This window comes from Phalacrocorax aristotelis, chromosome 10, assembly GCF_949628215.1.
Source record: "Phalacrocorax aristotelis chromosome 10, bGulAri2.1, whole genome shotgun sequence".
Lineage (NCBI taxonomy): Eukaryota > Metazoa > Chordata > Aves > Suliformes > Phalacrocoracidae > Phalacrocorax > Phalacrocorax aristotelis.
In genome coordinates this window covers 1,329,478-1,351,872 of record NC_134285.1, presented here as the reverse complement: position 1 = coordinate 1,351,872, position 22,395 = coordinate 1,329,478, and the positions used below count along the sequence as shown (strand labels likewise).

The window sequence follows — 22,395 nt, the reverse complement described above, 5'->3', positions numbered from 1 at the left end:
GCCCAGGCCGAGACTCCGGGCAGCCCCCGCCCGCTCCGCGGCAGCGGCACCGCCTCAGCACCGCGGCCCCACAGGGAGAAGCGGAGCGGAGCCGCCGCCCGAGCCCCAGCCCGGACAGGGCCTCCCGCGGCAGCCCGGGCCCCGCCGCCGGCGCCCACCTGCCCACGGTCTGGTTGGCCAGCTGCTTCATCCGGTTAAACTGCTTCTTCATGGCGGCGGCCGCTCCCCCGGCCCCCAGCCGGGCACCCGCTGCTGCTCCACCACCACACGCCGCCCCGGCCGCCGCCTCCTCCCGCTCCCGGCGGCACCACCTGCCCCGCCCACCCCGGAACCCGCCGCCGCTTCCGGCCCCGCCCACCCCGTCACGTGCCCGCGGGGAACAGCCGGGTCCCTAGGTGGGCGGGGCGGAGCAGGTGAAGAAACCCGGATGTCCCGCCCGAGGCCCGGATGTCGGCGTTCGGCGGGGTGAGGGTAGCTCCTCCACCCACCGCTCTCTCTCTGTTTCGGGAGCGGCGGCTGGGCCGGGCTCGGTACGTGGGGCCCGCCCCTCCCGGAGCGCACAGCCCCGGAGCCTGTCCCTCCCTTCACCGCGGTGTTACCGCTGAGCGTCCCCCAAGACTACCTCTCCCGGCTTCCCTTGCGGTACCGCCGCCGTTTCCTGGGCGGGGTGGAGTGGCCTGCACTCTGTCATTGGGCGCTATAAGAACGGACGAGGTCGTGAGCCAATCGCCACCGAGCTTTTGTGGGCCGCTCCGCGGAGGCTGCCCAATGAGGGGCGGCGCGGGGCGGGCCGCAGGGGCGGCGGCGGCAGGGCGGCGGGCGGCCCGGCCTGGCGCGCTTCCCGGGCCCGGCCCTCCATGGCGGCCGCTGCCCGCGACCCCCTCTGCGCCGCCGGCCTGGACGAGGCGGACGAGGCGGTCCGCGGCACGTGCGAGGACGCGTCCGTTTGCAAACGGTAGCGGTGTCTGGGGAGGGGGGAAGCGGGGGGGCGCCGGGCCGGGCCCGGCCCCTCTCAGGTATGTCCCCCCCCTCACCGTGCCGCGGCCCTGGGGCGGTGCTGGTGGGGGGGGCCCGGCCTGGCTCCGGGAAACCGGGCTGGAGGAGAGGAGGAAGAGCCCCTTCTTGTCCCGGGTGCCGCCCCTGGAAGGTGCTGCCGGGCCGGGGCCCTTCGTGTGCGCCGGGGCCGAGGGCTGCGAGGGCCGGCTGCCCGGGACACACACAGCCGCGTGGCGGGCTGGGCCGGGGGCTAAACCTAAACGTGGCCGGAGCTCCCCGCAGGGAGGGCGGTGTTCGCTGCGAACGAGCTTTCCGCACGGAGCGGCAGCCGCAGTCCTCAGCTTTGCCATAAACTTTCCAGTCCTGTTATTAAACACCTGCCTGATTTTCAACATAGAGTTTGTTTATAAAACAGCGTATGGGGATAGCTGCAGTTATGCTGCCTAACAGGGATAGGGATGGGAAATTTCACTGATGTTTGCTATCTCAGGAAAAAAAAAAACACCTTGATGTTTTTCAGAATTCTTTGCTTCACCTTCTCCGGAGGGTGGGTGCTGGGAGGACGAGGAGTGGTGTTGCCCTACTGTGCATGGATGTGGATTTAACTTCTGTTATTGCTGGCTTTTTGTTCTCTCCTTTGTTGTTGGTGTAGCAGTAAATCGTTGGGTGGTTGAGTTTGTTTTTGACAGGTTACCTTTTCAAACCAGTTGTAAAACTAGTAAGTTCTATTAGCATAGAATAGCACTGCTGGTGTTAAAGTGATAGGTAGAAGCTCTGGAGTAAGTGCAAGCAGCTCGTAGCGTAACAGTGTGTAGAAGTACGGCACGCCTTGTGTGCAGTCGGGGGAACGTAAGACAGTTCTTCTGTTTGCTGGGTCCTCAAGGAGGATATACTTGAGATCAGGGTCTTCATTTGCAGAAGTTCATCAAATAGTGCAGAGGCCATTAAAAAGATCCCTGTTTAATGCGGCGAGAGCAAACATTTTTTACGAGACTTTCTATAACTTAATTGAGATACTTCCACGCGTTTAACAGGGGTTTTAAACTTTGACTGCGTGTACATCCCCAGGTCAGAGGGTGACCTTTTCAGCCTGTGTGTCTTTTAGAGTAAATCTTGGTGGCCTTTTTTCATAATTGTCTTTATTTTTTTCCCTTTGCTGGACAGGTTTGCTGTAAGCGTTGGCTACTGGAAGGATCCTTACATCCAGTATTTTGTGAGACAAGCTAAAGAGAGAAAAGCTCCTGAAATCAACAGAGGCAAGTTGGCACGTGGACTTGAGTGAGGACAGCACAAATGTGTTCTTTAACTGGTCCTGAAGAGCACCTGACTCAGTATACTGGGTGTTATGGAGCGTAAGAAATGTGTAAAAGAATGAGACAAGTTTTCTTTTCAGTAATAATTCCATGCTGTATCTGATCTTTTAAATATCATTCTTGAAATGAAAACTCTTGCCCTTTGCTTTCTGTATTCTGAACGGGATGTCTCCATGCCTCAGTGTGCAGTAATCCCTACAAGGCAGTCAGAAACGTTGGTTTGGCCCAGGACAGCTGGGTATGTCAGCTCTGGTCTCTCCCAAAGTGTGCACCCCAGCTAGAGTTATTCTGCTCACTTTGAGGTGAACCTTGACTAAAACTTCTGTTTACCAAAGCAATATCAGTGCATCAGATTCTGCTATTAATAAAAAAAAAAACCAAACCGCTTAGGTATCTTAAAAGAAGTACGTTATTCTTCCTAAGAAACACTGTTTCCTAAATAGACTACCTAAAAATCTTAATGAGTGTTAAATGTCAAGTATTATATGAAAACAATAATTAAAAACAAACTTATTTTTTGTTAACAGGCTATTATGCTCGTGTTCATGGAGTCAGTTATCTGATTAAAGCTTTTCTAAAGAAGACAGAATGCAACTGTCAAATTGTTAATCTTGGGGCTGGCATGGATACCCTGTTCTGGAGATTAAAGGTAACGGTAGCTGGGAGTGGCTGGAGACACAGCTTTGCGTGGGCATTTGCAGCTCTTCTCCGTGAGGGCCGATGGGTCCTGTGTTCTGTAGTACAGTGCCAAGGTGTGCCACGAAGGCTGACTGCCCTGGCCGGTCTGCCTCACTTTTCAGCTTGCTTAGAATTAGTTTAGGTACCTTTAGACCTCCATGCGCAGGAGGGGCTGGGCCTTTCATTGTTTTTACCAAAAAGTGTGTGACACAAAGCTGACCTCTGCTGGGCTTTCAGGGACAGAGCCTGAACTCCACATTTTGCTGTTCTCTCTGAGCCTAAAGATTTCACTTTTTTTATCCTGTATTAAAAGAGGATAAGGTACCAAAGTACAGGATTGTACAGGCTCTATTTACGTTTTCTGAGATATTTATATATGTAAATATATATGTATCTGTTTGTATGCATGTACGTCATTCACAAAAATTGAGATTAGCCGGATATTACATGGTAGTGCTGTTCGGAGTGAACACACCTCTCAGTCACCTTGTCTTCTCATTAGTGTTGCCATTTGTAAATGCAGTTTCTGGAATAAAGCCCACAGAGGCCAGCTGCATTTTGCTTGGTCAGAATTCATAGAACCTTAGAATCATTTAGGTTGGAAAAGACCTTTAAGATCATTGAGTCCAGCCATTAGCCTGGCACTGCCAAGTCCACCTCTGGAATAATGAATTTTTTATGAGATGTGAAGCTTTTTTCTTACCTGCAGTCCTACGAAAACTATGTCAATATGCATTTTTATTAATTTTCCTGTAACAGTGATTTTAAAAGCTAAAGTAGGACCTGCAATTCCAATTCTTTCTCCTTGTAAAGAGCAGGTGTGGTATAGTTAACGTAGAGAAGATGGGACCCAGTTAACCGAGCGCTTTAGGACTGCTGATCTAATCTAGTGTTCAGAAATTCATGAGGTTGACAAGCTAGAACTAGCAGTACATATCCATCACAAAAGGATTGCTGCATAGGGAGAAACTTGCTACAGCTCATCTGTCAGGGCATCAGATAGTGACAACGTGAAATGAAGAGGTTTCCCCCTTTTTTGTGGTAGAGGAATGCTGACATGCTTGTAGAGCGCGTGCAGTCTGGCTGTCAGCTTGAGGACAGATTGTGGAATGTGGTCGCTTTCTGTGTAAACCTGTGCAAAATGTCTCCGATTCGTTCCTTAGAAGAATATACTGGAGATGCATGGGAAATGGCATAATAGTTTCCTGTTGCCGTGCTCCTCTAGATCCTAATAATGTTGGAATATATGTTTCAGTGACCTAGTGTCTAGGATTGCTGTGTTACGTGAAACATTAAATAATTTCCTTAATCCTTAGAGGACATTCTAATGTGTCTCAACTCTTTTGGGGTTGGTTTTTTTTTTTTAAGCTGTGGGACATGAAGTTATACTACTGCTACAAATGCCAGTGTAAACTAAAATGGAACTGTTTAGGAGTTAAGGTTGTATCTTCTTGTCATGTGCATGTGGAACTAGAATGTCCCTAATTCTCGAGTCTTACTCCAATTCTCAGGATGAAAATCTTCTCCCTAGAAAATATTTTGAAGTGGATTTTCCAATGATAGTTGCAAGAAAAATACATAATATTAAGTAAGTATAAAGCTTATGTTTAGCTGTGTGCAACTGAATGTAATTCAGCAAAATGTCATGAACTGCAAGCCACAATTATTTTATCTCTCTGCTGAGCAACTCTTCATGCTCTAGGGTTTAGAATAAAGGTTTCACGATGCGGCCAAGTCATCCATGTGACTGTGCAGCCACTATTCCAGATTGGAGAAGTTGGTATGTGGGAGCTTTAGGGAGGCAAAGAGACTTTATTCTTAATTATGTAAAATATAATGGGCAGGGGAAGCCTCATGATGATTAGAGGCAATTAAGTCTTCTCTTACTGTTGAAGCCAGCAGTAAATTCCCAGACTTGCATGTTCAGTTAGAGAGGTAGGATAGTTTGTACTATACGTGAATATTCTGTTTGAAAGAATGCATTAAGGCTTATGGAGGATACTTGAAGCGAGTGTCTGGATTTCTCTTGAAAGATTACCTCAAAACTTGAGAGTTACTTGGTATAAAACTCAACTGCAACTTATTACTAAGTCTAGCTTGCAAACGTTTTCATTTCCAGTAGAGGGCAGAGGTATTCTCTTGTCTGTTCTTAATACACGCACACACAGATATAATTGTTAAAAAAAATTGTAAGCACACTGTTAAACAAGCTTAACTGCTCAGAGATGCTTCTTCCTTCTTCCCACAGATCAAAACCTCCCCTGTCAAAACCAATTATGGAATCCCATTCAGGGGACTCTCTTCTAATAGGTGAGTCATCTTAAAAATAAGTCAGCAATGTACTGCAGCACTTTTTAAAACTTTTCTGATCATTTTGTTCTGCTATGTGGGCAGGCTTTTAATGTTTGAAATGCTGTTTGGACAGAGAATTGGGAGGGAAAAGAGGCTTTTTTCTTCTCATACAGACTCCTGCCCATTTGTTCTGTGTCATGTTAGAAATGTCTTCTCTTGAAGTTGTTTTATTCTGCCAGAAAGTTGTTGGGTTTTTTCCTTTCTCTTGCTTGTAGCTTAAGTTATGTTTTCTGCCACAGAAAGGAAAAATGCTACTGATAGTCATGTATACTGGATTAAAATATCGATTGAGTGTTTTCCTGTATCTTCTTTCTGTCTTATTAAGAGCACAAGTCTTTACATTTAGCAAAGTCTTCACAGAAGAAACGCAGCCTGCAAAGTCCCTTCTCAGGAGCCAGTGCCATTTGTTGCACTTCAGTATTAAGAGGATACTAGATTCAGGTGGTGTCGCGTGGTTGTTCTCTCTTGGCTTAGGGCCTCGTTATGTTTCTGTCAGGATTGTAATTCAAAGACCTCTGTACTCATGGAAAAAAGCCTGCATTCCGCTGAGTAATGTTTTCAGTGCTCGAGTGGCAGATACTGGGCCACAATAGCTGCTTTGGACCCTCTAGGAGGAACAGTAATTATGCATCTATGATACTAATTTGTGTTAGCAGAGGTGATCCTAAAACAGAGCTGGCAGTGTCTTGTGTTCCTTGATCTGATTACATCCGTAGGTGCTTTCTGTAAGCACAATCTAGCTGAGGATCTGGAGAGCTTGGAAGGGCCCTCCAAAGAGTGAGGAGGAGTACAGAGAGTGAGGAGTTGTGCCAGTGCTGCCAGTGGCAGGGTGTAGGTGCTTCACCCCAAGGCTCTTCTCATGCTTTAACTTGGATCAGAGTACTGCCACACGCTGACTTGACTGTGTGTGTTTATGGATATTACGGACATTTTATTGCTGCGTGTTCGAGGGTCTTGTCTTACCAACCTTTTAGATGTCACTTGAATGTACAGTGGCAAATTCTGCCATCCAGATCACAAAAGATGAAAGCCCTGTGCCCCGTCTCAGAAAAAAGGGCTCTGAAGTACCACCGTGTTTCAGCTGGGAGCCCTTCTTACAACATATCTCTTATACACAGTGACATAGGCTGCATAAGCACTGCTAAAAAGTCCTTAATGCAAGGTCAGTCAGAAGGGTTTGATAGTGTTTGTGTTACTGGACAGCTGTGGCTACATCTAGGACAGCAAAACAACTGCAGAGTTACCAAGTCGCAGCAGTGTTCTGTAATCAAAAGCTACTAATTAGCAAGTCACAGCAGTCAACAGCAATTAATGTATCACTGTTTGAATGTACTGGAGTGCCTTTTCTCTCTAAAGCTGTTTCTCGTTCTCTCTAAGTGCTGGGTTTTAAATACTTTAGGGGAGCCATTTTACAGTAACCCGGGTGATGTAGGCTCTACTGCACCGAGATCTTTGGGATGTCCAGGTATTTGGAGATGGTGGAAATCTGTTGTGGAATCCCAGTTTGAACTGGCACTCGATAACCACAGTCAGCTCGAGTGAAATCCATGTGGGAACTCTCACTTAAGGACATGTTAACGGCACTGCTTCATGTGGAAGCGCCACCAGAAGAGGCTGTGGACTGAGTAGACAAATCAAACAGAGGAATAGAGATTTCTTGTAGATCTGAAGGAAGTTGACAGTGAATTAGCTCAGCTACTAACTGGTATATACCCTCTCATTTTAAAACTGTCTTAGTACCTGAGAACTGGAAGGTGGTGGCTGTGACGCAAATGGGCTCCAGGAGAAATCCAGGGAACCACAAGCCAGTAGGGCTGATGTGCCTACGGGACAAATTAGTAGTAACTCTGACAGACAGGCTTAGTGGAACACAGGGATAATATAATGTGTTGAGAAAGAGTCAGCGTGGCTTTTGTAAAGGTAAGTTATGCCTCACAAACCTATTGGAGTTCTCTCTAGGAGTCAACAGATACATTGGAAAAGGACATCCAGTTAATATAGTGCTTGAATTAAAAAAATGTGTTTTGACAGTGTCCCTTACCAGAGTTTGCCAAATAAATTGCGTGGCTGTTGTGGGTGGAAGGAATGGTTCTCATATGGATAAAGAGCTGGGGATGGAGGGTAGGCATATGTTGTTAGTTTTCATTATGGAGGGAGATGGAGAGCCGTGCTCAGGGATATGTTGTTGCTCAACACTGAGAAATGATTGGGAAAATAGAGTGACTAGTAAGTGGCAGCTTGTTGGCAAGTCCAAACTCTTCAGAGTGGTAAAGAACTGCAGAAGAATCTTGTGAAATTAGTGACTTGGTGATAAATTCAATGTGATTAATATGAAGTGATGCACATGGGTAGAAGGAGTAGTTTGTGCCTCACATGTAAATGATAGGCTGCTGGCTGCGTACAAGATCTGGGCGTTATAATAAATAGATACATGGAAATGTTGGCTCAGTAATGGTCCAGGAATCCTAATAAAATCTAAGGATTCTTAGAAAAAAGGTAGAAAACAACATAGATGCCAGCATAAGTAGTACGTACTTGCCCTCTCTTTGCGTTTTCCCTAGGTAGCTGCTGTTGGCATCTCCGAGGGGCAGGATACCATACTAGGGGGGCCTTTGGAGCCACTACAGCTGTTAGGCTGATGCAGTGTTCTGGGAATACCACCTGTCGTAGGGGTTGTAGTGGGGCATCATGAAGCAGCGTTTCCAGCTAGGGAAATGTTACTCATTTTGGGGGTGTTTGGGGTGGGGATGTGGACCAGGATTTTAGAATTGCAGGGAGGGAGGTTGTCCCATCCTGTTGTGTTCCACCCCCCCAGTCAGCTCCACACTGCTGTCTCATGTATACCAGGAGTAATTTGTTGAGATGCTTTGGAATTTCATTTTTGAGTTGTTGTAATATCGATTGGCATGATTCTTGATCTCTTAGTGCATTTCTTCTCTTGCTAAATGTTTTCATTTCATGAAGCTAGTGCTAATAGACAACTTTATCGGCTTCAGGGCAACATCTGCTTTCTGCTTGCCCTTTAGAAAAAGCAATGACAGCATGGCTTGCGATTCAAGTATAGATATTTGTGGCCTCTGCCCTTGAATGCTGCAAGATGACACCAGTCATTGAACAGCTTTGCCGTTTCCTAGGGAATGTTAGGTCTCCAGGGGAAAGCAGTGAATTTGTGCAGTAATTTGACATTGCTGTGGCAATATCAGGTTAAATTGTTTTCAAAGTTCAGTGGCACTATCTGGTTTATGGTACAGTTGCTAGTGTTGGGAAGTCAGTGCTCCACCTTTGCTTTCTTGCAAGTGCAAATTACCCTTCAGTAAACTATTACCTTTGGGTGCCACTCATACCCTTTCTGGCCCTGTCTAGTCCAGCTTTGGCAGTCAGTTGGTTTAACTTGCTTTTCCCTCCGTTTCCAAACTTGCTTGTGACCCAGCACAGACAATGGGGTTGTTGCTGCCTTGGTGACTCACCCACCTTGCGCTGGGGAGGATCCTGCGCTGTCAAGATAAACTGTCTTTGTGATTTAACACATACCCTGTTCTGATGTTGTAGGTGGAAACAACCTGAGTGGAACCAATACCGTGCCATGCCTGTGAGCCTGCAGAATAGGCTGTATGGGCTGGTTGTAAAGCTGCCAGAGATCCCTTAGGATGAAAATCCTAATGAAATCAGTTTGAGTCAGTAGTATCCTGCATGCTGTCTCTGGGAAAACCTCCAGGAAATTGTTTCGCTAATCTGAGATGGGAGTAAGAAAAGAACTCTGAATTCTTGTAGCAGAGGGAACACTGTGCTTCGTGCGCCTGTGATGCTGCTTCAGCAGATGGATTAAGGTAGTGGGTGCGTGCCTGAAGACTCTCATAAAACGGAGCATTTACTTGCTGGTAGCGTGCTTCTGTGAAGAAAAGATTTATTGCAGTCAGGTCAAAAGGCAACTGTAAGCAACTCCTGCTGCTGTTCAGTTATTGTAATGCTGTCTAAATTGGAACCACTTACGTTGTTACTTCTGTGCCAAAAGTAATGGTAACTGTACATGCAAGTGCTATGACCAGAGCAGAACGTTCCCTGTTGCGTTATGCCTGGGTAACAGCAGTGTGCACCTAGGCTGAGAGAGTCTGTGTTGGGTAGATGGGGTGGGCTGGAGTGATGGGGGTCATCTCCTTTCTCTCCTTCCCTCTCCCCTCCCTTGTATTTCTCACATGAAATCTGAACCTGGTATTTCTCAAACCTTCATTTCAGACAAGTACAAGAGACGCATGTCCGTAACTGAATATGCTGAGTGAGAGCATCACAAAGAAAACCGTAAGGTAGCTCCGTGCTCTAGAGAAGAGCATTGTGACCAAACAACGTTGCTAAAACAGAACAGGAGATGCTGGCCTCTGGGTGGGAATTAGTGCTTGGAATATGGGATTTTCAAGGGGTTAACCCACCAAATGCTGCTGGCTGTGCCAGCATTAGGACGGGTGGCCTCCGTCACAACAAGGAGCCCTATTTATTTGAAAACTGCTGCTGACTTGCGTGTTAGTGTGGCATGGGTGGCGTTCTCCAGCCCGGCCAGGAGGGAAGGCAGCAGCGCTCCTGGCAGCGGCAGAGATCTGATAGAGGGCACAGGGCTGTTGTCTGTGGGGAGGTCACTATGGCAGACACCTTTGGAAGAGTAAGATTTCAGTAAGAAAAAATGTAGGGTTTTCTTAACACAAAAAATATTGATTCAGTTAAACTGGTGAGGCCCCACCTCGAATGCTGGGCCCAGTTTTGGGCTCCTCAGGACAAGAAGGACCTTGAGGGGCCAGAGCGTGTCCAGAGAAGGGCAGCGGAGCTGGGGCAGGGTCTGGAGCACAAGTGTGCTGGGGGGCGGCTGGGGGAGCTGGGGGGGTTTAGCCTGGAGAAGAGGGGGCTGAGGGGAGCCCTTCTCGCTCTCTGCAGCTGCCTGAGAGGGGCTGGAGTGAGGGGGGGGGTCGGTCTCTGCTCCCAAGTCACCAGTGACAGGACGAGAGGAAACGGCCTCAGGCTGCGTCAGGGGAGGCTTAGATGGGATATTGGGGAAGTTTTTTCACCGAAAGGGCTGTCAAGCCCTGGCACAGGCTGCCCAGAGAGGTGGGGGTGTCACCATCCCTGGGGGTATTTAAAAGATGTGAGACGTGGCGCTTAGAGCCATGGTTAGTGGTGGACTTGGCAGTGCTGGGTTAATGGTTGGACTTGATGATCTTAAAGGTCTTTTCCAACCTAAATGATTCTATGATTCTTGTTCGTAAGAAGAAATCAAGGGAGACCATGTGACTGTGCTACCAAGCTGAAACTTGCTTTTTCAGCTGCTTTCTAGATGGGCAAGAATTGTAAAATAGATTTGCACCAACGCTGCTCTGTCAGGGTGGCGGCATGTTTGCAAATTCTCATACTTAGAGCATCAAACTGCAATAAAATCGAAATTGGTGCCAGGCCATGAGCTCACAGCACTTTATTTTCTGGGGTGTTTATGGCCGTACTTTGACTTCTAGCCTCCAGGCTGAGAACAGTGGCAATTCCAGCTATGATCAGCTGCCGTTGCCTTGCAACGAGCGAGTCTCTGCTGCCCACGTGCAAGGTGATGGAGTGGTTGCCAGTGTGATTTTAAAATTTTGAAGTTGTTTACCTAGTTAAGTATGATCTTTTAATCCTTTTGACTTTATATATGAAAGGGTTTTTTAATGCCATGTGTAGGCCAAAGATGGAAGCTAGCAGAAAATTTTACAAGGAAGTTTGGAAGAGGCTTAGCTTAGACTCTTTATTCTTCCTTTTTTTTCCTTTTGCCTTTCTTTTTGCATTTTAAAAATGACTAGTGTAAATTTCATGGTTTTTCACTAAGACTTCCTTCAAGATAAAAGTATTAATTGTAAATGTTGGAATGTATTAATTGTGGAGCTATTTAATGAAGTGCTTTCAGATATGCTTAAAACGTACAATTTTTAGCGATAGTATCAGCTTGGGCATAACGTGTGCGCAGCTCTGCCTTGGTACTATCTGTGGCTGTGTTTGCCAACAGCCATCAATGGAGAGTCGAGGGAAGTTGGCAGGAAAATGTGTGGAGGAACAAGTACATTCTGTTTGAATGGACCAAAGGAGGAGAACCAGGCAGCCTGGATGCTGGGAACGGGAGGAAAGCGGTTGCATTTGGAGGAAAAGGCTTCTGAAGGGAGGAAGATAATCCGTTCCTCATCAGCTTTCTTGGCCTTTTAAGAGTTTCTGCTGCAAGAGTCTTGTATCAAGGCATTAAGTGTACTTGGATTTAGGGTTTAAAGAATATTTCCACTGAGGCAAATCACCCTTAAAGAAACCTGTTCTAGTTTGGCGTTCGGGTTTTTTCCACCCGGTACCTTGGCGTGGCCGGGCTGTGGCTACGTGGTTGCTGACTGCCGCTTGCCCGCCACCCACGTCTCCATAAACATCTGTGCTGGGCTGCACTGAGGATCGCCCGGGCTGCTTCCTTTGGCCACCCCCTCTCCCACCACGTCAGGGCGTAACAGAAATTGTGGGGTTTGCTCATGCATATACAGGAGTATTAAAACCAACATTAGCCATACTGATTGCTGAGATTTGTGCCATTGTGAAGGACAGCTTTCTAACATAAGGTTTGAGAGGTTTCGCTCTTTCCTGCTCTTCAGTGACAGAAATGCTTGAATCAAGATGGTGTGAGCATTTATTCTCACCTCTGGTGAAGTGTTTGTACTATGTCTGATACCAGATTGCTTAAAAATTTGTGTAGTTTATTTCTGGTTGTAATTAACGTACCAGTATGTCCGGGTCAATGGACAAGAAGACTGCATTAATTACTAATAGTGGTGACTGATGCTTACTGTGCTGTATCTCTGAACAGCGGGCCGATCACTATATAAATACTTTCCAGTGTGTGGTGGGGGTTTTTTGGTGGCTTTTTTTTTAATGCCATTATCATGGCCTTGATGAAATAACTTAAATAGAAGGGTGTGGGAAGTAGTAAAGCTATTACAGAACATGCACATGGGAAAAAAGCCTTGACTCAAAATGTTGAATCATTTGCCGCACAACCTCTTTTTTTTTTTTTTTTTCTCCCTTTTTTTCTCTAACTCTCTGCCTGAACTGTTCTGGTTCCTGTATCTGTTCAGAAATGTTGCTAGAAAGCCGGCTACTGTCACTTGCTAGTGCCGTTTTCAAACAGTTGGTCACTTGAAAACTGAACGGAGGTACCGCTTCCGGAATGTTTGAAGCACTGATTAATTTAATAAATTGCCCACACACACCCCCCTCTTTTTTTTCCTCCTCTCCTGAAATGGAAAACCCCTTTCAACCTGTCTCTTCAGCCACTTGGCTTCTCTTTCTCTCTTCACCGAGCTCTTGACATCTGCTCCAGTTCAGGAGCTGTGTCTGTCTGCAGCAGGATCCCAAATGGAGCTGTGCCAGAGCTTGCTGCTGTAGGCGGGTGCTGACTGGCCATTGCGAGACCCCTTTAAACTCTCACTCTGGGTTTTTTCACAGTTTAGCGTACTTATTTTCCTGCGTGCTCTGTCACGCTCGTATGTTAAGAGGGGGAAAATTATGTGCTGTTTTATCCTCGTGACTTCACTCTAGCAGAGCTAAGGCGTGAAAGAACAATCCAATGTAAGCCTACAGAACTTTACATCTTTAAGTGGGTTTGTAAAACACTTTCTGTGGGGACTGGGCTCATCTAGCTGAATTGATTGCAACTGGTTGTCAGAATTACTGGTAGCAAGGTGCTCGTGTGGCCGCTGGCTTCCTTAGAGCTCTGCTGGAACGGCAAAGCGTCTTTTGACGTCAGTATTAGTTCCTCCTCCGCGTTGGACAGAGTTTACAGGAGCTTGCTGCCTGTTGTATCCCAGGGTGAATATTTGGTTCTCTGAATACCTTTTCTGATTTGACCCCACACTTAAATACCATCGCTAGATCATATGAAAAGGCTGAATGGGCCAATCTTTTTTGGCCACCAAATCTGTGTCTGATACCCATATATATTACATAGCTATATGCATTGTTAGTTAATATAGCTATATCTGGTGTTAATACTTGGAACATTGTTACTCTTAACTTAGTTTTTCAGGAATTGATGAACCTTTTTATTATGTAGTTCCTTATGTACGTAGGTTGGGTCATCCAAAAAGACTCTACAAACAAACCGAAAAATCTGCCTTTAATCTTTACATTTTTCTTCTCTCTGCATTCCTTGAAACCATGGTAACGGATGGGATAACCTATCCGCATTAGGGTGGCTGCGGAGTGAACGAGTAGGCTTGTTGCAGAGTCTGATGCTGGTATATCACCATCTGTAAACCACAACAGTCAGGTATAAGGGAAATGAATGTTTTAAAAAGAAGAGTTTACTGTTAATTGTTAGGTATAACAGATCAAACTTTGACTTCAAATTCATATGTAAATTTTTTTAATTTATAATTTCAGCATCCCTCTTATTTGTAACCATTAGTCTCTCAAAATTTTAAACTTGCAGATTCTCACAGCCTAGACTCCAGTCGATATTCCATAGTAGGAGCAGATCTCCGTTTCTCATCAGATCTGGAGGAAAAGCTAAAGAAACATAACCTGGATATACAGTAAGATTATATTATTTTTTTGGTAGTTATTTTTTTGGTGAGGGCTTGTGGAATCGTGCTGGTGAGAGGAAAGTCAGGCTTGGGCATACAGCATCTGCATCCCGTGCTCATTATGCTATTTCCATGGTTACCTTTTCCTGAGCCCTTTGAGCAGAAGGAATTGTTCAGACACCTCACACAGCTCACTGAGCCGAGCAGGCTGGCATTGCTGTGACTGCTCAGTAGTTCCAAGTCTGAAGCAAGGTTGTTCCCTGCATAGTCTGTTCTGCAAATCGCATCTTCATCCTTCCTGAGAAGATCAAACATTACAGATCTATTTGCTTCTTGTTCTTAAAACGCCAAGGGGAACAAAGTCTGGCTTTCTGTGAATGTGTTTCTGGCAGTTGGTTCTCTTTGGAGTGTATCATCCTTTCATACAAGTTAAGGCTCTTGTTGCAGGGCAGGCAGCTGTAATTCTTTCTCGCTTCCCCCCTCCCTTGCCCTGGATGGGATGAGTTCCTGCAGCAGCCATTTTCTGCCTCAGAGCTCATAGGAGTTTTCTCTCTCTCCTCCATGAATTTAACTCTCTCAGAGATTTCTGAAAGAGTTACCCCTTGCTTGAATTTGGTTGAAGTCTAGTTAATAGAATCCTAAGTTATTCAAGGGGAATCTCTGAACTAGAGATGTGTCAAAATGTCATAAATTTCTTTAAGAGTCGGTTCAGTTGCATTTGGTTGTGAAGCTGACTGATGGGCAGTACCTAGCTCAGTGAGCATCCTCCACCCCTATTGTAAGGGCTGTATGAGTCAAGAGTTCTGGGAGCTTAGCTGGTAAAATGAAGAATAATTCTGTCAATGTTAAATTATTTCAGAGTTTTATCTTTGTAATTATTTTCTACTGCCTGCACTTAAAACCCCTGTTGTTCCCTAGACCTTTTGCTAAAGTGATTGCCATGGAGTCCTTTGAGAACTTAGCTCCGGAAGCTGATATCTGGGATTTTATTGTTCAAGCATTAGGCTTCTGGAGGGGGCAGGATTTAAGTCTTTAGAGTGGATGATGGACATACCTTTCAAATATAAGATATATAAATAGCGGCTATCTGGCTGGGTGGGAGAGAGCATATGGGTAAGCAGAATGCATCAAATTGCCATTTAAATCTTTACACTTTCATCTTCTGAAATCTTGCCTTGCTTGCCTACAGAGCTGCTCCGTGTAGAATTTCTCCTGCTTCTAGTGACTTTTCTTCTTCCTGTTCATTCTAGCAATTAAAAGAAAACTCTGTAATTCTAAGGAAAGTTACTTGTGTAGATGTCTATTTTGGGGGGTTTGTGGATGGAGGGGGAAGAGGCAACGTGCAAGCTATAGATTGCATTTTGCTAGATAATAATATGTGGAGCCTGTTTTACAGACACTGAAAAAATTTGTCTAATCAAAATTCTTCTTAGAACTTTCTTTTAAAGAGAAAACATTTATTTTTCAATTTGTATTTTATTCCCAATTTTACTGATCTCTAAAAGAGTATGGACTGTGTATGGAGGGTACAGTTCTTCTGCAAAATGAATTTTAGTATGCACTCCAGTTCACGCTATCACAGTTCAGAGGAGACGTACAGAATACACGTTCGTCCATGTTCATAGCACGGCTGACTTAGGGGAGATTGTTTCCTCCTAATATCTCTGTTTTGTAACCACCGGAGTCCCCTGTCGACTGCCAGAAAACCCAGTTCCAATCAACCTGATGAAGTGCTTTCATTCACTCTTAAATGTCTAGTTCATGAAAAGGGTAGCTCTTAAGAATTTTTGGGAACATGAAATTACTTGCTTGGTAATAATTCTTTATAGATTTTTCTTGTTCTTTTGCTACAAATAGTTCTCTTGGTTTTTTTTGTTTTAAAGTTTGCCAACGCTTCTGGTAGCGGAGTGTGTACTGGTTTACATGACACCGCAGCAATCTGCAAATCTTTTAAAGTGGGCAGCAAGCACTTTTCCAGTGGCGATGTTTATAAATTATGAGCAGGTAAAACACAAATGGCATTTTTTAGACCTGCATTATTGTCATAAAAATTGCTCTCGAAAGTGGGAGTTCTGCTTGTAAAGTAAGAGTGGGCCATACCCTTTTGTATAGACAGCGGTTTCTGCTGAATTTCTGTAGTAATGTGTTCTATTTTGTAGACCTGTTAGCTCATTGTGAAGAATATAGCTGTTCTGCAAGACAATTGCTGGATTATATTGAACCGAAAGAACTGAGGCTTAATCCATATGTGGGGAAAACCATAGAATGTCAGTTTAGATAAGACAGAGGAAAAAGAAATTGTGCTGAATGTTGGAAATGAGTGTATAGCATTACATAATTACCTCTCTGTGTTCTTTGACAAAGTGGAGCAAAAATCACGTCAGCATGAACTTAGCTTCTCTGTATGGAAGCAAAATGCTGCCTCGGGGGAACTGGGTGGCTCCAGGAATTAGTAACAGGATCCTCCAAGCTGTAAATCACCGCTAGAGAGCTGAACCAAGTCGCTGACAACTTAAAGCAGAGCCAGTGTTCAGTGCAGAGTCCCAGTGTCGGCAAAGGCGGTAGCGTTGTCGCCGTTAAACTGGCACTCGCCCTGTCAACATGAGGTAGCTGAGGAGGTTTTGGCAGTGGGAGATGAGTCCTGGTGTAATAGTATGTGAAACTTATTCAATGTTATCCTGTACGTTTTATGACACAGACAATTCAAGAGTTTAACCAAGTTACTGCTTTTCACTGCGATTACATTCTTTTCGGAAGGGGGAACACTTTTGTCTCATTCTCTACCTGAGGTGAATATGACGGACCGGTTTGGACAGATCATGATTGAGAACTTGCAGAGACGACAGTGTAACCTGGCTGGAGTGGAAGTTTGCAGATCCTTGGACTCTCAGGTAAAGGGGTGCAGAGCTCTGGGCGTGTTTGATGTAAAACTTAATTCGCCTGTGTGCAGGTTCTGCCTCTGGGCGTGCATTGTAACCAGAGCAGTAACCAAAGCAGGTTTGGGTGGGCAGCTGCGACCTACTGAAACCCCTTCCTGCCCGTGGTACAGTGGTTCCCTATTAGCAGTGCCGTGGTTGCTCGACATCACTTAGTTTCAGTAGCTGTGCGACACCTGCAGCAGATCAGAGCGCAGCTCCATCTATCCCACTATCATCCCTGCGCAGAGGTTAGCAGCTTAGAAAAGAGTATAAGAGCTTTTCAAAGAACAGGTCAAGCAGATGGCCTAGAAAATCCTTAGGGGGAAAAGCTGTTCTTTGGTATTTTTCCTCCAGTCCTCTGAAAACTGTGCTGCTTGTTTATTTTACAGAGGGAACGATTGCTGTTAAATGGCTGGGAGACTGCACGTGCCATTGATATGATGAAAGTGTACAGCTTTTTGCCACAGGCTGATGTCAAAAGGTATTACTGATAGCTTGCTCGCGGCCAAAAGTCATCTTCGGATGCCATTTTCAAGGTAGTTCACGTCAATGTGTGTAGTATGGGATCCCCGAGTATAACAGAGAGGAGGCTGCTGGCAGACGCTAGCTAGACAGACAGAATGTGCCCGAGTCTGAAGCTCTGCAGAGCCTTAAGGACAATGCCTGGAGCGACAGGAACGATCCAGAGGGTTATTTCTGCCAGAGGTAGACTAGCAGTGGTGATGATTTATTTGGGTGCAGTATAAAGCATCTCATGACAGAAAGTTGCAGCTAAAAGATGCTACGGAAATGCCGTGTTTGAGTTTCTGCAGTACCTAAGACATTTCGTGTGAACATCCAGCCTCCACAACACTAGATGGCTGGAGCAGAGTCCTAAAATACACTCAGAACAGGCAGCCACTGTTCATGTCCCCAAGGGTGATGACACCAGGTCTTTGCTCTGGTCTTGTAGGCCTAGGTGAGATTACTTACCCATTTGCTTTTTTACTACAAGTGGGTGGCAAATGGCCAGCCCTGTTCTTCCCTCCCTTCTTCCTTGGCAGCATATTTAGGTAATGAGCCAAGCTTAGTGCCCAAGGTCAGGGCAGTAGTTTAGTGCTGTGACCTATTATACTACGCAAGCAAAGAGGGAGAGAGAGGAGAGGCGTGCCCACAGCGCGGTCTGGCTGTCTCTTAACAGATTGATGCATCTTCCATTCTTGCCATGTTCATGAGCTGGACTGCTGGGTCTGTAGAGAGAGCTTAGTACTTAGAGGGTATAACTAAAGGCTGTTATAACAGTAATCTGCATGGATTTTGTTAGATTTTTTGCATTAAAGAGAAGCTAAAAAGGGGGAAACTTCTTAGGTATATCATATGAAGTGTGAATTGCTATGAGTCATTCATTAACTATAGTTTGAATTAGCTGAACAAGTTACCCTGGTCAAAATAAGTATTCACATATGGGGATTTCTCAAACCATGGAACTGAACAGGTGAGACTGAAAATCATAGGTTGTTTAAATAGGAATGGTGACTGTGTGATTGTACCATATGGCACTTGTCGAGAGACATAGCTTGTACTTTTTTTTGCAGCGTTTTTGACTACCTTAGAGCTGTTCAGCTGCTTCCACTTCTTCCAAATGCCAAGAAATAGGTTACGTAAACTCTGTCCTTCGTATTAGTGAGGCAAATAATGCTTTCTATTTATAAAAATCTTAACAAAAGTGTTCTTCTGCAGCACTTGCACATCTGTGACTGCATTTAAGAACTTTTGCCCCTCAGCCTCTTTCGAACCTCAGTGGCAGCCCTTCCAAATATTTAGCGTGGAAAAGAAAACTGTTATTCAAGTAATCTAGAGTGAGGGAGAGGAATGTGCCAGGTTAAACTTTTTAAAGCGTGTACAGCTTGGGAGAAATTCTCCCATTTGTTTAGTGGAAGACATTCAAAGTTTTTACTTGAAGAATCCTAGGTAGGAACCATTTTAGGAAACAAAACCTCAGATCTTAAATGTACCATTTGGTTTGTGCTTCATCATGAGCTCATGTGGGAGAGTTGTTAGAAGCTGCACTGGTGTACCCATCACTCTTCCAAGGCATAATATGGACTTGTTGTGATTGTCTGGAGAAAATGCTGTCTTCAACTGTTCCCTGTAATCTGTTGGTAAAGATAAAGCTCCTTCCATTAGGCTGTACTCTTGTGTCTACTTAAATCCAGCAAGACCAGACACATGCAGTAAAAGGGGTTAGAAGAGAAATACTGGGTTTTGTGAGAAGTTACACAGGCTAGTCCTGGAACGTGAAATTCCAGCGATGAGAAGTTGAAAACGTCTTGTGGGTCACTTGTGTCACACGTTGACAGCAAAGGCTAGGAGTAGCGGTGGTATCTTCCTAATGGACAAATAACTATTAAATTGCAGTAAAGGTAACTGCCTTTACTGGCTGTAGTTTCCACTCCTATGGAGTGAAGAGTACATTAAAAACTGTATTGAGTCTCCAGCTTGAATCACAATTTTTATTTTATTCCTACAGAATAGAAGGACTTGAATTCCTAGATGAAAAGGAACTGTTCGAACAACTAATGCAGCACTACTGCATCTGCTGGGCTTCAAAGGACAGCAGTAATCTGGGTAATGTTCCCCCACATCTAGGAGATGACCCTTCACACTGAAGTCTTACCTGGAAAGGCCGGGACTACATGCAACAGATGTGCGATAGAAGTACCCTGTAGCAGGAATGGGGTCTGCTTCTGTTGTTGCTGGCGCTGGGAGCACCTCCCAGGTGGTGTCTCGTGCCTGTTTCTCCATGGCCTTTTGAGGGTTTCTATAGGCGTCTGAATTGCGCCACAGGAAGCCTGTCCAGTACAGGGGAGTTAGAATTTTTACAGCGAAAGATGCCGTATGGGTTACTTTAAATAACTGCCTGCTTTATACTATCAGTGCTAATTGAAAGCTTTACAAATCCTATGCATGTAAAGTTACCATATGGGCACACAGTATATGAAATCACAGTGTCCTGACAACATACACATAAAAATAAATTTGGATTACTTAGCCCAATCTTCTGCACTCCCCATTTACATCCATCTGAGACTTAAGTTTTCCTTGCTGCTTTCTCCTGGGGGAAAAAAACTTCCTCTGAAGTTAACTCTTGTAAATGTTCCTTTTGTTCTTAGAATTCTGTCTCTCCTAGACCGGAATTTCTTTGGAACAGAGGGACTTTGTTTATGCTTTCTGTGACATTATGTATAGTGCTGCTGCTGAAGAAATAATTAAACCAGAAGAATTGTGGTTTGGGTGAAGGATGGATGCCTGCAGCCATTATTTGTCCAAATTAGGAGGACAACTCTGTTGCAGGCACAGTGTATCTCTGCTTCTGTCTGCAATTGCAGGGACTTCAGTCTTTCCAGAAAACTTCTCTAGCTGCCAGCTTCTATCTTCCTCCTCCCCTTCTCCGCCCTTCCCTTGCTCCTGACAAAGCACTATTCAAGAGCAGATTTCATTGGCTGTTCCTTAGCAAGTGTGACTAGATGGAATCAGTGCTGAAGTTGTGCCTATATCTCAGCCAGCCCGAGTAGCAAAGCACCTGATGCAGGTGATAAAGCTGGATCTCCAGTGCCCTGTTGCTGCTGCTGTAACAGAGATGCTGGCTTGTGGTGGTTGGTGACCTGAATCTGACAACCGTAACGCTTCTGAGCTGCAGTAATGCACGTTTTCTGTTTGATTTCTTATGGCTAAGAAGTGATGCCTGAACTTATTTCTAGAGGAGCTAAGGCCAAGGAGTTCACCTACTCGTAGTAGCCAGTATTCCTGGGGTCTCCAGCATTATTCTTTGCTGTGATTAGAAAAGTATTTAGGACAGTTTTGTGTACTGAGGTTAAGTGACGCAGCATATCTTAGAAGTCAAAAAACACAAGTCCCAAAGGAGACAATCAAAAGTCTACTCCATGGATATGCCATAATGTAAACCAGTTTGTCTTTATCCGGAGTGAATTTACTGCCCTTGTTAATGGTACTTTTCCCAGCTTTCTCTTTTTAATTTCATGGGCAGATCCTTCCTTCATCAGCAGCCTCTGTGTTGTTCCTTCTGCCATGAATAACTTCAGTACTCATTGAGATTGGCTTATTCAAATTAATTGCTCTACCACAATCAAAAAAGGGTTAAAGCACAGATCAGTGCATTCCCTAATTACCTTTCCTGCCACTAAATCCTCTACATTTAAGTTTAAAAAAATTCTCAAAGCATCTTTTTTCCTGTGTCTTAATTCTCCTGCTAGTAGTGAAGTACGGGTAGTATGAGAGTAAACTCTTGTTTCTCCCCCATCCCCCTTTCTTTTCAAACAGGTCTTGCGAACATCACGTTCTAATGTATTTGCTCGAGGGAAGCGCGGGCCCAGAAGCCACGGCGACTGCCTTCTACTTGAGACAAGATCGCAGGAACGATGGGACTTTGCATGTGCCAGCTTCAGTCTGCGCATCTGTGTAGGCGGCGCCAGTACAGAAGCGAGGGGTGCTGCTGCTGTTGACTGTCCTGTTGGCTTTTGGTAGTTTTAAGGAATCTTTTTTGTGCCCATTGTGAGCAGTTGTTACGAGGCAAGGCTCACCTCCCGTTCCCAGATACGTAATGACGGACTTTCACAAGATGTCAGTAACCCCTGTTTAAAAGCTTGCCTTCCTTAGTTTAAAACTGAGAGTAAAGTGTTCTTGGATTATGATTTTCCTCTTTTGTCTTATTGTGGGTGTGTAAAATGTGTTTGTGGCAGGAAGCTGGAAAAATCAGTGCTGGTGAGCTGCGTTACTGGATATCTCTGCACTGTGCACGTCTGATCATGAAGGTTAAATTTTCTTAATTTTCATTCCGTTCAGGTTTAATTTTTAAGAAGCGTCACCGTGTTAGCTATCTCCAGGCTTTACTGTCGATACAAGGCTGTCACTGTGCTCGGTATGTTCTTGTAGGGGAATGGTGAAAGAAGAAGGAGGGCCATGGTTCTTGTTCAGTGATGTACAAGAAACTGGCTGATGGTAAAGTAGGCTTTATTTAACTGGGAAGGGCTTAGCTTGGCAGTTCAGCACTGGGCGGGTAGAGGTGAGAAAGAAATTAATCTAAATTTGCACTGCTTCTGGTAGTATCTTTACACCAGTTTCTCATTCTTCTTTCTTTCCCCTTAAAAGAAACAAACGAAATCCCAACAGCAACAAAAGACCTTGCCCTGTTGTTTGAAACTGAATCTTGCAACCTCCCTATGAGAAAAATAATAAATGTTTAGTATTTGTAATTTGACTAGTGTCTTATTCATTAGAAATTACCTACTTATATCTGATTCAGTGACTACAGTTTTCCTGCCTCACCAAGAGTGTTGTTTTTTTTTTTAAAGCAGTTGCAAGGACAAGCAACCATTTTCTTCCTGTATGTGACTTGCTGTAAGAATACCTGGCTTTGGAAAGAGTTGGCGTGGGCTGGGACCGGAGGTGTAGGGAAGGAGGTTATTGAGATACCAGAAAAAATAAACAGTTCTTGGAAGTGACGGTCATAACTTCAGAGGAACAGAAGCAGTAAAAAGAAACGGCCTTCCCTTCACTGCCCTCCTCTCTCTCAGC

The 22,395-nt window shown here is 45.0% G+C and overlaps 2 protein-coding genes across 19 annotated transcripts in view; one reads left to right on the top strand and one right to left on the bottom strand.

Moving 5' to 3' along the window:
- The window catches only part of ARHGAP17 (Rho GTPase activating protein 17), a 48,269-nt gene extending 47,946 nt beyond the window's left edge, over window positions 1-323 (bottom strand). For 15 of the 16 annotated variants that reach the window (XM_075104594.1, XM_075104593.1, XM_075104596.1 and 12 more), the window contains exon 1: window positions 159-312. In XM_075104594.1, the coding sequence (XP_074960695.1) occupies window positions 159-211 (53 nt within the window). In that variant the 5' untranslated portion in view covers window positions 212-312. Of the gene's footprint in view, window positions 1-158 lie in introns of all 16 variants that reach the window. The other variant, XM_075104609.1, reaches the window with a different exon arrangement.
- A 67-nt stretch (window positions 324-390) lies between these two features.
- On the top strand, window positions 391-22,073 carry LCMT1 (leucine carboxyl methyltransferase 1). Of its 3 annotated transcripts, XM_075104591.1 has the most exons (11): window positions 778-955; window positions 2,161-2,252; window positions 2,837-2,958; window positions 4,499-4,575; window positions 5,236-5,297; window positions 13,810-13,912; window positions 15,787-15,907; window positions 16,693-16,794; window positions 17,211-17,302; window positions 19,331-19,428; window positions 21,142-22,073. In XM_075104591.1, the coding sequence occupies exons 1-11, from the start codon at window positions 858-860 to the stop codon at window positions 21,162-21,164; spliced, it is 990 nt and encodes a 329-aa protein (XP_074960692.1). In that variant the 5' UTR covers window positions 778-857; the 3' UTR covers window positions 21,165-22,073. The 3 variants fall into 3 exon arrangements, with proteins under 3 accessions (XP_074960693.1, XP_074960692.1, XP_074960691.1); XM_075104592.1 differs by lacking the exons at window positions 778-955; window positions 19,331-19,428 and adding an exon at window positions 391-465; XM_075104590.1 differs by lacking the exon at window positions 19,331-19,428.
- Window positions 22,074-22,395: the final 322 nt, after the last annotated feature.